The following is a 14951-nucleotide window of genomic DNA, read 5'->3' on the forward strand; positions in this document are numbered from 1 at the left end:
TCCGAACTTGCTCGTTGGGCAACGGAGCGCTTTAAGACCCCCCAACTTGGGGGCCCCAAGAAGTAAAGCGCACTACCGTCCAGAGTATTCTTGCGGAAGTTGCCGCCTTGCCGGACGCCTATCGCGACCGGAAGCGCTCTTGGCCGCCCCGATTCGCGCGTCTGACGCCAAGATTATGCAGAAGATTGACGTGTATTTGGTACTGAATTAATAAATAAAATATTAGTGCACTGGATTTGCGTTTGTTTTTTGCTTTATGTTGTGCACTTATGCCCTGGCACTGTTGATATGGTCCGCCCTGCCGAATTGGAGGTGCACGACTGTACTAGTAAAATCTAAGACTTAACTGAGGTCGAAATCTGTAATTATGTTGGTGGGTCCTGGCTGATAAACATATTCTGGGAGAAAACTGACAAGCACATTTTTTTGCTCGACGTACTGCCTAATAGTTTTTACAAAACTCAAGAAGTGCAGTCCAGTTTGTTTTCTGAATCATATTTAGTATTTTAAAATAGTAGTAGATTGTAGTGGACGGTAAAAAAGCAGCCTCTTTGTTGGCACGAAAGTGTACATCAGCTCCGTAAGAAGTTCAAACGCAGATATTTTGCCTTTTCTCCTTTCAGCTCAGTTTCGCAGATTCGACTAGTATAATATGAGGAGAGATAGTTTTCTACAAATAGATGCATTTTGTAAAATCAAATTCTACCGTGTATCGACTCAGACCTTTGCGTACATGTAATAATGATAGCCCATACCATAAAAAAGGAATATTTTCGAGCGTGTGCCTTTCCGTATGGACTCGCTTGTGTAAACTTTAAAAGAAAAAAATCGCCGCGTTGGATGGTCTACGTTGCCTGCAGGCAGAAAACGCTTATAATACAGTAGTATTCGTGGTATTCGAGAAGGCAATTGGGCCTTCAAACGTCTCCTGTATACGATTGGGTAATATTATTATCTTATTGCAATGGGTTGTTAGTAGTACTATGGAATGTATAGTATTGTAAGTAATAAACATGCAGATGTAAGACGGCTGTGGAAGCTTCTAGAAGCTTCCATCCGTCTGAACTGCGGGGGCGGCACTTTTCTTTTGGCGCGCTCTCCCCCAAGCTCCCCTGACTTCGATAAACTGGTAGCACTTGCTGGTCCCAGCAACCTGACAACAAAGAACCCATGCCGACGCACAGCTTCAAGCCGAGATGGACCGGCTGGATTAAGCGATGGCGGAACGCACACGAGTGCCCAGCAACCTGCCCAAGTTCACCAGCAAGAGAGGGGAAGACGTGCGCGAATGGCTGTTCCAGGTCGAGAACGCATGCCATTAACGGAATCGCAATCGACGACGCGAACCCACGAATTACAGAAATTGTCGGGTCGGCGATGGAGAAACCGGCTTCGGGGTGGTTCCTACACTGGGCTTCGACGACGCGAGTGGAAGAGCACACGTGGGGGATTTTCCGTGAGCATGTGCTCCAACACTTCGAGGCGTCGAACTACCAGTCAGTGCTACGCGGTAAGCTCCAGCGTCTGAAGCAGACAGCGGATATTGAGACTTACAACGATGAGTACTCAGCCCTCATCGTTCGAGTCGAAGGCATGAGCGTGCTTGACCAAGTCTTGTTCTACGCAAACGGCCTCAAGCCTCGCACTCGAAGCTACGTAAAGCTCGACAATCCTGAGACACTGAGTAACGCCATGGACATGGCTGTCAAGTTTGAGGTGACTCACTTTGTGGAGGACGCTAGTGAGCGCAAGGTTCGTCATGCAAAGACGAATACCTCTAATGAGCAGCCTCAAGACAACAAGAAAACGTCCAAAGGAAACCCCTTTCGAGGAAAGGGACGGTTTTAACCGAGCTCGAATTTGCAGAGCAAGGCGACTCGTACCTGCCACTTCGGCAACAAACCTGACCACATCAAGGCCAACTGCTTTGCGCGGAAGAAGGAGCAAGGGAAGCAGGGAAACGAGAAGCCACGACAGTGAAAGAGGGTCCTATCGTGGAGGAATAAGTAACGGAGCAATTAAGTTTGATAATGTCAGCCTTAATGTTCTAAGTGAAAACCCTCTAGTCTACAAGTCACGTCCACTGTTCGCCGTCAACGGTGATATCAGTGTGGCTGGCAAGATGAAGAAAACATTGAAGATTCTTCTAGACTGTGGTGCAACCACGATCTACGTGTCGAAGCGGTGGGTAGAAGAACACCAGCTGAAGACAACGAAGTTCAGCGACAAGAACATTCGAGTCAAGCTAGGAGACAATCAGATTGTGGAGGCCCAGCTAGAGGTGCTACCTCTACGCATCCTTGTCGCCGGAATAGAAGAGGCGTATGAATGCGTCGCAGTTGTCTACGCGATACCTGAAAGAATTTGACTGCATCCTGGGAATACCTTTTTTCGAGGACATGCAACCACAGATCGACTGGAGACGTCGACGAATCGAAGGAACAATAGAGAGAGTTTTGCGCTGGGAACGAGCGGGTGAAACCTGTGGGCCAATCGAGGAAGGCGGACCGGTGATAGCATCCGGGCTTCGGAGGTCTGTCGGGGCGAAAGGCCTGTCGGCGGGAAGACCCGATTCCTGTCGAGGTGCCGCGCCGAAACGGGTGTGAGGTACGCGGTCAAACCCGTTCACGACTCAGAGCAGAGGGAGACCCCACGAGTTGCTTGCGAGCGACGGGAAGGCGCGTCAGCTGGCAAGGGTTCAGCAGACGAAGACCAGAGGAAGTCGTCGAGACGCGACGGTACTGCTGCTGGAAGCAGCGATGCCAGGGAAAGAGAGTCCGTCGTGGAGAAAAAATGTTCACGATGGGAATCACAGATGAAACTGGTATACAGACTAAATTCATCACGAGAAAGAAACTGCGAAAGTTCCTGAGAATCAAGACCAAGTCGATCGAAGAACCAGACTTCATGTTGGTTCTGACGAACGAAATGATCAAAAACGTCGCTCGATCCTTGGAGCGGCGAGACCAACCCGACAATGTCGAAACTGCAAAAGCTCAACGCTGTGTGGAAACAGACTGGCAAAGTTTCCAGGCAAACCCTGCTTTTGACTTGCTGATGAAGTACAAGGACACGGTGTTTTGACCTGAACTCCCTGAAGGTCTTCCAGAGAAGCATGAAATCGAGCACAGGATCGACGTGAAAGATCCCAACCTTGCGATGTACCGACAACAGTGGCGACAGTCACCTGAGCAACAACGTGAGATCGTGCTCTGGGTTATAGACATGGTGAAGAAGAAACTTATCCGACCAAGCATCAGCCCACACGCGGCGCCAATCTTCTGCGTCCGGAAACCTGTTGGGTGGCGGATCGTTCACGATTATCGGTACTTAAACTCTAATACGATACAGCAGAGCATACCGATGACAAGGAACGAAGACATACTGGACGCCATGGCCGGGTACTGGTTTTCAACGATGAACTTGATGTCCGCGTATTATCAAGTTCGTATGCGTCCCGAAGATATCAAGTTCACAGCGTTCCAGGTGCCCAACGGACTCTGGGAGTACCTCGTACTGCCAATGGGAGTCTGCAACGCGCCAGCGACGATGCATCGATTGACGTCGAAACGCTTTCGCGATCTGGAGAACACGAAGTCGTCCTACGATGACATCTACATCTTCACGAAGACACAGAAGATTGAAGATCACTTGGAGGCTCTCCGCAAAACATTGGACATCCTGCGAGACAACAAGTTATACGTGAAGCTGTCCAAGTGCGTCTTTGGTGCCGACGAGATTCCATGCCTTGGAGATTTTGTTGGGAGAAACGGCGTGCGGATGGATCCAGATAAGGTGCAGACCATCAAGGACTGGCCCATTCCAAGAACGCAAGAGAAGCTTCACAGCTTCCTCGGCTTAACTGGACACGTCCAACGATTCTGCTTAGACTACGCGAAGCTGACAGCAAGTATGTTTACTTTGCTCAAGAAGAAGTCCAAGCGCAATGCGAAGATTCGTTTCGACGAAGAGCAGTCGAAGAACTTCAAGGAGCTGAAGAAACGGCTGTGCAATCCACCAGTGTTGCACTTGCCCGATTTCAACCAGCCTATGAATTTGCGTACGGATGCTAGCAAGTTTGCAGTATGGGAAGTCCTGTTCTAGGTTGTCGATGGTGTTGAGCTACCCATTGCTTACACCAGTAGGAAGATGAAATCTGCGGAACTCAATTACCCGACGCAGCAGCAAGACATTCTGGCAATTGTTCACGCGCTGGTAGCTTTTCGGATTTATTGCTTGGACAAGCTACCAATCGTGGAAACGGATCACAAGAGTCTTGAAGGTCTCTTTACTCAAAAGATGGCGAACCGTCGTCTCGCGCGCTGGTACGATATCCTCGCGGAGTATCAGCCAACGTTCTCATACCTTCCAGGTGCGAAGAACGGAATCACAGACGCGCTTAGCCGAAGACCAGACTTGCAACCGGAGACGAAGTACTTTCGTGACTTGAGTGTGACCAGCTTCAATGAGGCGTCCTTCCGTTTAGCAGTCAGCGAGGTGACCACTGACAGCGAGTTGATAACCAAGATCAAAAGGCGTACAAGAGAGATCGAGAAGCAAAAACGATTTTCACAGTAATCCAGCGGCGTGCAGATAGCCGGCAGGCGAAAGCCAGGCGACAACAGAAGAAACAGTATCGCTGCTATTCGGAAGACAACGGTTTGCTGTGGTACCAGACTCCATCCGACGATGGTCCACGTATCATAGTGCCCAACGATGTGAAGTTAAGGCAGGTGGTCATCAGTGAGTGTCACGACTCCAGCTACGGGGGACATCCGGGATCGGAGCGGACGTACCTGACACTGGCTAGGAGATGGTACTGGACCAAGATGTTGAAGTCAATCCAATCGTACATTGCCGACTGTGAGCCTTGTCGACGGGATAAACCGAGGCTAACGAAGCCCCCGGGGCTGCTGGAACCATTACGTGTTTCCGACGAACGGTGGAGATCGATTTCGATGGACTTCATCACCGACTTGCCACGAACAAAGCGAGAAGTAGATTCCATCTGGGTCGTCGTCGACCGACTGACAAAGCGATGTCACTTTGTACCGACTACGAAGAAGGTAGACGCCGAAGGCGTTGCCCGCCTCTTCATCGTTCATATCTGGAAACTTCATGGAATGCCACCAAGCATTGTGTAGGACAGAGATAGGAAGTTCGTTTCGACGTTCTGGCAGCACGTCTTCAAATCAATCGGAACAACGCTCAAGATGCCAGTAGCACATCGAGCTCAAGGAGACGGCCAAACGGAGCGGATGAACAAGACACTTGAGGAATATTTGCGGTGCTTCGTGGGCCCTGTTCAAGACGACTGGGATATCGATCTTGCCAATGCTGAGTTCGCAGTGAATGCAACCGTGAACAGTAGTCTCACGATGGCGCCTTTCGAAGCTGATCTCGGATACGTCCCACTAAACCCGCTTCAACTTGCGGCGGAGAATCGTGGCAAGGTCCCCACAAGTCGACGTGGTGCTGAGTTCAACGAGCGACAAGCAGCTCTTCTTAGGCGGTGTCAGGAAACACTGGCGGAAGCGCAAGAGCGAATGCGCGATGTGTACGACCTAAACCGGGTGGAGCAAGTCTTCGAAGTTGGCGACCGAGTGTACTTGAGTACGAAACACTTAGATCGGAGACATACAGGGTTACCCAACTCAAGCAAGCTTGGTCCGAAGTGGATAGGTCCCTATACGGTGGTGGAGGATCCATAATCACGCGTACGAGCTCAACATCCAAGCCGGAAACAAACTTCATCCAGTCTCCAACACCGGATCTTTGAAGCCTTACAAGGACGCCACTCGGATGTCGAGTCCCCATGATGTCGTTCTAGCCGATGGCACAGTTGGACAACTCATCCAAACAATTCTCGGTAAACAGACTCACAAGCAACGAGCCCAATTTATTTTGGAGTGGGTGGGTGAGGAGAAACCCACTTGGGAGCCGGCCGAGAATCTCTCACAGGTCCTGGGTCTCATTGGAGACTTCGAAGCATCCAGGAGAAGGAAATGGCGAAGAAGATGAGCGACAAAGACAGGAGTAAAGGGGGACCGAGAGCCTACATGTATTCCCACATTACATTCCCTACAGTTTCTGCTGCTTCTTCCCGCGGCGAGCTTTCTTTCGATTTAGCCTGAACTTTCGTTTCCCGCGGCGGCAACAATACCCTGGATTCAGCTTCATCAATCCCATCCATTTGACCTTGTCGAGATACGCCAAGTTGGTCAAAGGTTCCGGGGTCACCGGCAGGTCAACGCCATCCAGTACGGAAACAACAGTGTCTGTGCCCTTCGCGAGAACAACAACGCAGTGTCCGACAAGGCCATCATCAATACTCGTGAGATACACTCCTTTACGCAGTGTTTGGCCAAACGTCTGGAACCGTTCCACATTCGTGTACGAAGCATCAAGTGGACTCTGGAAGAGAAGATCGTAATCCAACGGAAAATCGTTGCGCTGAAGAACGCGAAAGAATTCCGTAGCTTCCGCACGAGAAACTCCGTCGACAGTGCTTGGGTGATCACGCACGAAGTCCACCCATAGCTCCGTGGCCGTGGATGCAAGGCCGGTATCACCAAGGTGATAAAGCGCCGCGCGGAACGCGTCCATGAAGCATCCTCCAGCAGGAGAAGCCTGGTCACGGCGCGCAAAATACTTCTTGTAATAATAGGCGAAGCCACCTGGACACAGATCGTCACGCCATTGCATCACTTGATCCATGCGTCGAGCGAAGCGTTGGTCGAGTTGCTCTTCCCATACCCAGCTCAACTGAAGCGGGGTAATCTGCCGTTCCACCAGGAAGCAGCGATGCAGAGATTCACCGCGAACGTCGTGCAGCTGCTCAATATTGACTGGAGCCGAGTAATCCCATGGTGCCGCCGAGTCGTAGTGATTGACACGACCATTGGCGGGGGCTTCGCCGGAGCTGACGGTAAAGCATACGGGATGCCAGTCACCAGAGTCGACGCTGCGCTTCAAGCGATTAAGGGTACCAGCAGGTACTGTCTCCTCATCGCTGTCATCATCAAATAGGCCGCTCGCTGAGGGAGTGGAGGATGGTGGACGCGCCGCGTGCGGACCGTACGAGCCACCCTCCTCTGCTTCTTCATCGGAGCTGCCGAAGAGCGGACCACAATGCAGCTCCTTCAAGCGATTTAAAATTGACACGCTAGACACGTCTGACGCCACCGAAGCATCGTCCAGAGGTGATATTGGCGCGGTGTTCAGCGCAGACGGCGGAGAAACTGCGGACGGAGCAGAAGCGGGCGAGGCCGCTGAAGACTCAACAGGAGACGGAGGCGACGGCGGCGACGGTAGCTGCGGCGACGATGAAGGTGACGGTAGCGGAGGTGACGGTGGTGGCGACGGTGAAGCGGGCTGCGCTGTAGCCTGACGTTTTGCGGCCGTTCCCAATAACGGCCCGGCCAAAGAGGCGCGTGCCAGCCGTGACGTAGTCGCACGGAGCTCAGCAGTAGACTGGAGCTCCACCAAGAGATCACCAGAGGAAGCAGGCGGGCGTGATGAAGCCATAGTGACCGCTCCGAGCTGGAACCCACTCAATTCCAGTGAAGCCAGGCCCGAACGCGAAGATGGCATCGGCTCGAGCGAGTCCCTGTTGAGACGGCCGTCTTCGCCGTCCGCTGTGATTTTTCGAGAATGAATGCTATGAAGAGGCGGCGGTTGCCAGAGGGTAGTGCTGTCGTTTCATTTTGTTAACCTCCGTTAGCAAACCGCTATGCTAACAGCATCCCAATACCTCCGGCACCTTCTTCAACATTCGTTTGCCTACGTTAACCTCCGCCATTACAAACTTTAAGCTTAAATATGTAGTACGCATCTTTGAAGCTGAGACTGCAACGAGGTCTGCACGGCGCGGACCTTGACCATGCTTCCGAGTCGCTATGATGGACGTCTCGATCTTGGCCTTTAACGCAAAGGCTTCGAGAGAAGGACGCCTCACTTTCGAACGCGATGGACGAACACATGTGAATCAACTGATGAAAAAGCTACACGACCAAATCTTCGCAGGTGCTTTCTGCTCTTAAGCTGACATCGAGTGCTTGTTTGACCGATACATTTTTCGTTGTTATAGCTGTAGCAACGGAGTATTACTAATAGTAGTTGGCTAGCGCTGCTCTTGTAGACGCTTGCCTTCTTGGCTCGGCTTGACGAAGTGGCACGCTCCACGATTTCGGCCATCGACGCGTAGCTTTTGACGTCCTGTTTCAGTAGTGCAATTAAGCCTTCTGTGCAATGTTGTCTAGAATCAGCGGCATTTCCTTGGTTGGTTTGACAGATGCAGACACTGAGTCCTCTCACGCCAGCGCTATTTCTTCAATGAAATTCTTGGTCAGCGATAAATGTGTCGGGACCTCACCGTGTTTCTCGACGCACTACAAATTCACGATCTACAGCTGAGGGATGTTGATGCAGTAAAGTATGTCGCCCATTTCATCTTTGTAGAGGAGCTAAGCGTCGATCTTCTGGTCTTGGCTCTTTGAGCGTAGCGCTTATAAATTATGACATCTCACAGCTGCATCCTTTGGTGAAGCGTCTACTTCACATCGTAAATTACCCTGACACATTTGTCTTGCCCACGCGGAACTTGCAGTGTGAATAAACTTCTCTTTAGAATGCTGGGCTTCCTCTAGCTACGTCTGCGCCCCCTCGTTCTTTGCGAAGCTCACATAATCCGACAGCTCAATCGTAAGCCTCTCGTGCGATCGAAGAGCACGCAGTCTGCTGAATCTGCCGATCTCATTGTCTTGTATCTGTGTGTGTTACCCTCGTCGTCGATGCTGGTCTGGAGCTGTCACATTTGCTACAGATACGACTTTAAAAGCTTCTTATCGTGCTTAAGCGCAGCGCATTTGAACTTCGAAATACGAGCTCACATTTTTTACTTCAAATGTGGACCACATTTATGGAGAAAACGCAAGTTTGAGGGTAAGCCAAAGAAGGTAATGAAACCTAGGTGGAGGCGTGGAGGTTCAGTAGGTTTCGAGTTTACGACGGCAAGGGAGGGTGAGTGTATCCGATTGGGTGATATTATTATCTTATTGCAATGGGTTGTTAGTAGTACTATGGAATGTATAGTATTGTATTAATAAACAGGCAGATGTAGGACGGCTGTGGAACCTTCTAGAATCTTCCATCCGCCTGAACTGCGGGGGCGGCACTTTTCTTTTGGCGCGCTCTCCCCCAAGCTCCCCTGACTTCGATTAATCTCCCGTTCGCACGTCTCTTCATTTTAAAACAACGGGATTGTGCGTTCAATTAAAAAAAAAAGCGCGGTCATAAATTCCACTTAAGTACGGTTTACGATACTGGACCAAAAATAACTAAAAAAATCGCTAAAGATTCCTGATTTCTGATTGGTCCGTGCGTTCCAATCACTTCATAGATCACTCGGTATCTGAGTTTTATCATGACGACCGACTCTACTGAGCACCAGCGCGTAAGCGAGCTGTTCGCCGAGGTGGTGAGCAGCTCCAAGTCCCTCGTGGGTGGCTACCTCTCCATCGACGCAGCATCTGACTCGGCTTCCGTGCAATTAATCTGGGACAAAACGGATCTGGTCAACAATGTGACGCACAAGTTCCAGACCCACCACCACGTGAGTTCCCTCACTCAAACGCAGCCAAAAGTGCTCGACACGGGGTTCCCCACCGACTGGTCCAGCGACTACACGAGCGTTTCGCCCTCGGGCAAGCGCGGGGTGACCCTCAAACTGGAGAAATCAAAGGGAGACAGCTCCGTCGAGGGAGTTTTCTGCGGTAATTATTTATTTGTTTAGTGTTTTTTTTTAATATGCTGATTTATATTATAAAACAATTATAAACAGTATTCGAGGCCAACAAGCTGGTGTCGTCGTTCAAAACGCCTAAGACACTTCATGGAGCCATTTACTTAGGAGAACGAGAAGGTGGCATCGCCTGGTCGCACGACGAGAAAACGATCGCGTATGTGGCGGAAAAGAAAGTGACCGAGTCTCCTGCGTTCTGGGAGAATATTAACAGCAAGAAGGAGAAGAAAGAAGACGACAAAGAGTCGAAAACCCCACTTCCGGGCTCGAAATTCGAGTACGTCGATGATTGGGGTGAACAATATGAAGGCAAGAAGACGGCGTCCATATTCCTCGCCACAGTGGCGACTGGAAAGATCGATCAAGTGAAAAATGTATCTGAGAATTTGACGTGTGCTGACGTGGCCTTTGTGCCTGGAGACAACGAACTGGTATTTGCCGCTACCGAGACGGACAATCCCAAACGTCTGGGCATCATTTACTGCTATAATCGACCAATTACACTGTATCACGCTGTGCTAAACAAAAAAGACCAGACCCAAATTGTGGTCACAAAATTGGAATTTATATCCAAGGACAAGGAGAGTGAAGAGATCGGGACGATGAGGAACCCGCGGTTCTCTCCGGACGGCAAACAATTGGCCTTCCTAGCGACACGAGACGTGGCTACTCATGGAACTTGCAGCTTCTTGTGTGTCATGGATTGGGACACCAAACAGACGTCGACGGTCATTCCCATCAAGGATGAACCTGACGCGTCGGAACTTGACGTCACGAAGGCGTTTAACGGACTTTTCATGGGGTCATTGCGTAAAAACGCGTGGTCTGAGGACGGGAAGTACATTTTAGTGGTGACTCAAGTGGGCTCTCGCGTACTCTGGAAGTACGTCGAAGTGGCCACGAAGACTCTGATATCTCCAGAGTACGTCGACGGCTCGGGAGTGGCTGTCGAGTCCGTACTAGACCGCAAAGACGACTATTATCTTGTCATGGTGTCGTCTCCTACTCGTCCTGCTAGTGTCTACCTCGTGCACATTGACCCAGCGACGGGGAAATATTTGAATGCTCCAATCATCCTTGATGACCAAAAAGGAGTCACGCAATATATTAAACGGTGGGAAGTGTATTCCATCCCCGCGTCGGTGTCCGATATACCTGCGGCAGACAAGAAACTACCAGGAACACCGTCGGTATTGAAAAATCTACTGATCCCGTCGACTTGTAGCTCGAGTGACTATGAAGCGACTGTCATGTTGCCTAGTAGTACTCCTCCAACTGACGGGTACCCCGTCATCTTGGAACTACATGGAGGACCACACGGCAACTCGCCGGTCATGTATCGACACATGTGTGACTTCTGGGCTGCTCTGGGCTTCGCTATCGTTACCGTCAACTATCGAGGAAGTACTGGCTTTGGTATCAAGGCGCTAGAGTCGTTGATCGGGAAAGTAGGCACACAGGATGTGTACGACTGTCACTATGCTCTATGCTACTTGTTAGAGAAAAGCTCGAGACTCGGTTTATCGCTCGATAAGTCGCGTGTGCACTGCTCTGGTGGGAGTCACGGAGGCTTCCTGGTTACGCACCTTATAGCGCAGTTCCCGGGCTTTTATAAGTCCATGGTTACGCGTAACCCCGTCACCAACTTGTCCAGTGTGTTCTACACATCGGATATTCAAGACTGGGGTCTGGCATGTGCAGGTATCCAGAGGTTCGAGTCTATTCACACGTCTCAGAAACTTCAGAACTCTAAGGATAAACTACCTCCTCTGAGTCCGGACGCTCGTCTTGCGATCCTAAGTAAACTGTGGCAGCATTCGCCTGTTAGCAACGACCTCAGTAAGGTCACGACTCCTTCTCTCTTCGGACTGGGTGGGAAAGATAAGCGCGTGCCGCCAAACCAAGGACTCGAGTACCGTGCGACCATTTCAAGCTACGGAGTGCCGACGCAGCTTCTGTGGTACCCAGAGGACTCCCACCCGTTGGGATCCGTGGAGGCGACTGGAGATTTTGCGGTCAACTGGGGACTGTGGCTGCTTAAGCATAACCCCAAGTAACTTGCACAAAGAAATCAGCGTAGGTTGCGGGTTAAGAATTGCAATCATGTGTGAGAAATGTGTGGCTTAACTCTTGCTCAAGCATAACGAGTTGGCTGCATTAGCTCTTTACATGTATAACTTCCCTAACAACTCCCACGCTGTTCAACATGTACTTCACTTATAACGCAACAATACAAATACTAAGATAAAATACTTTGGAGTAATACGAATGAAGTTTTCGAAGCTAAATTATACAGCAGTAGTAGCAAACCTTCGAGAAACGTCATTTACATTATTTCATGAGTAGTCATGTTTTAGTTCTATAGAAGTCTTAACTAATGCAGACAACCGAGAATGCCGAGTGCGTTCCTCTGAGTATATGCAAGACCCATTTGAGTCTGGGGCTTGGTTTTGTTGACATCGCGTCATATAGATTCTGGACCAAATACTCTGTTGGATTGCCGGTGTGGCAGACCCCCCCCAAACTTGGCCGGTTGAGTTTGCATTTGCGCTGGGAATAGCCTCCTGCGGATGTTACGCTTTAGGACGAGCTCTAGCGCTCAATATATCACGAAACCACTTCCTTTCGGTACCGGAAATAGCGCCAATCACTGAGAGTACCATGTGCGGGGTGGTTACTGACTCACCCCGCTCTGAAATCGGCAATCCGGTCACGTTGTCGCAACTCGACCCGCTAGAGTCATCGCGTTGAGCTTCATCACTTCGCAATTCATCTGCAACCCCAAAACCTCAGCTCATCCAGCGCTCACGTCCTCGATCTTCTGAAAATGACGAAAGCAGCTTCGAGACAGACGGCTACCAGCGCCGACGCCAACGTCAACACCAAAGGTGGTAAGAACACTCCTACCGCAGCGAACGCACCTGTGAAACCAGCCAGCGCTAAGGCAACCGCAGCAGCGACGCAGGCTGTCAAGTCTACTGCCACTGCCGAGGCAACTCCAACACGTGAAGTGCAGTTGGCAGGCAAGGCTAACACCAAGACCGCAAACGCTGGCAAGAACGCTAATGCCGGTAAGGCCCAGCCGGCAACGAAGGACGCGAACACCAAGGGCTCAAATGCCAATACGAGCGCCAACAAGCCTACAAACAAGGACGCCAACGCCAATAAGCAGCCAAAGACATCCAAGAACGGCAAGCCGAAGCAGCCCAACACAGTCGGTGTGAGTTTCGTGCTGCGTCTGGTGCTTGGTCTGGCACCGGAGAAACGCGCTTCATGTCAGCTTCTGCGTGAGATCGTGAGCCTCGAGAAGAGCGGTCGTATCGTGCTCACCTCGTCGAATAAGGGCCTTCAGCAGGTTATTGGCGGTTCTGCGAAGACTGACGACTGCGGAAAGCTCGACGACAACCAGATCCGCCAGATGACGCGACAGTCTCAGTCGGACAAGTTCCAGGAAGCCATGCAGCAGCTTGGTGGTGAACAACTGTACGATGGGATCCGAACTCTGCTTAAGGACGCTGGTGACGTGTCTGTGTGGGACGACACTAAAGACAAGTATGCGCTTCAGGAAAAGAACATCCGTCCGCGTGCCGGATCGGCTGATAAGAGTGTGAAGCCACAAAAAGAGACCACCAAGCAGCCAGTAAAGAAGAGCGCAGCTCCTCAAGTACAGAGCGTAAAGAAACACCAGTCGGATGGTGCCGAGAAGACGGCACAGACTCCACCACCGGCACCGGCGGCAATCAAGAAGGAAGACGCGTCGAAGAACAAGGGGAAGCAGTTGAAGAATGCTGCTCCCGAAAAGAATGCAGCTCTGGAGAAGAATGCGTCCCCATCAAAGAACGCCATGACGGGGAAGAACGTGACGCCTACAAGCACGCAGAAATCTGGTGCCATCGTGAGCGGTGCGCGTGGCGGCCGGGCTGTTGTTTCGAAGGCTAATTAGAGTCCTAATCCGAGTGTACGAACTGCGATCTTTAGCTAGTACTGGATTCCGAAGAAGCATTTGCCGAATAATATAAAAAACACGAATAACTTTCATGCATGCCGCAGTGACTTATCCTACAATTACTACAGTAACGTAAGCTCTTAGCTTAGTTATGAGGTAACCCTCATCACTGATATTAGCTTCATGTATCGATCGATCAATTGTTGCCTGCATTACCAACTTTTCAGTGCCCCCTTCGCATTTCGCCACCTGAAACGTATGAAAATCGGCTCGGTATTGCGTCTCTTTGTAACAGGCACGAATCATAATTCAACTTCAGTTTCGATCAGGTGAGGCTGCCGAAGATGTCGATCGGGCGTCTGGTGGCTCAAGCTTAACCGTTCTGCCACGAAAGCGTGCAAAACGAGTCGACAAGAGAGAGGCCGCGTTACATAGGAGCATTTGAGTGTTAAGAAGATTCGAAAGGACTGGGATGAATATATTACAGGGTAGGGTGGAAGCAGTCAGAAGGAATTTTTTTAAGCAAGCTCTCTTCCTTTGTCATTTTAAGTAAACAAATAGCCAATTAGTCCTAATTTTGCGTAATTGAGTTACAAGTATTAGGTAGCAATAAACAATTCATTGTAGCTAAGTCAAACTGTTTTTATTTTTTTGATAGAATTCTTTAAATAATATGAGCTATTAATTGAGCAATTAATATTGAGAGTGGATTGTGTGCCCATCTGTCGTTTTTACGCCGCCATTTTTGGCATTTTGCTGCTTAATCCGGACCGCGTATACCTATATACTTCGAAAATGTGTGGTTCACCCCCATTTAAGCGCGGTGAGGCTGCACGCCGGGCGCCAAAACGAAGGCTGGAAGCGACGAAAGCGATGATAGCAATTTAAAAAAAGAGTGGACGATGCCTTCTCGAGGAACGAACACCCATACATTGGACACCTCTAGTCAGTTCGACACTCAGAGCTATCGGGGCGATGATGGCGACCATACAACAGACACGACTGTCTCTCAAGCACTTGCCCCTCCACTTGAGCGCACGAGGTTTGACTGTGGGGAGTCATTTCATTCTTACTTGAATGAATACAGCGCGATGACGTACCAGGTTTGCTACGCTGCTAACATTTAAGTGTTGGCTTCCTTTTACTAACTGCAAAATCAAAATGTCTTACAGAGTTTTTGCGTGCGCCCGAACAACAAAGTGG

At 50.3% G+C, this 14951-nt stretch overlaps 2 protein-coding genes across 2 annotated transcripts; both read left to right on the top strand.

Annotated features, from left to right (window-relative positions):
• Nucleotides 1-9424: 9424 nt before the first annotated feature.
• Nucleotides 9425-11859, top strand: PITG_07354 (acylamino-acid-releasing enzyme; the record flags this gene model as incomplete). The annotated part of the gene is made up of 2 exons (XM_002905232.1): nucleotides 9425-9773; nucleotides 9842-11859. The coding sequence occupies 2 exons, from the start codon at nucleotides 9425-9427 to the stop codon at nucleotides 11857-11859; spliced, it is 2367 nt and encodes a 788-aa protein (XP_002905278.1).
• A 716-nt stretch (nucleotides 11860-12575) lies between these two features.
• On the top strand, nucleotides 12576-13840 carry PITG_07355 (cleavage induced hypothetical protein; the record flags this gene model as incomplete). Its single annotated transcript, XM_002905233.1, has 1 exon — nucleotides 12576-13840. The coding sequence occupies one exon, from the start codon at nucleotides 12630-12632 to the stop codon at nucleotides 13743-13745; it is 1116 nt and encodes a 371-aa protein (XP_002905279.1).
• Between the last annotated feature and the right edge of the window lie 1111 nt (nucleotides 13841-14951).

This window comes from Phytophthora infestans, genomic scaffold (genome assembly GCF_000142945.1).
Source record: "Phytophthora infestans T30-4 supercont1.10 genomic scaffold, whole genome shotgun sequence".
Classification (NCBI taxonomy): domain Eukaryota; phylum Oomycota; class Peronosporomycetes; order Peronosporales; family Peronosporaceae; genus Phytophthora; species Phytophthora infestans.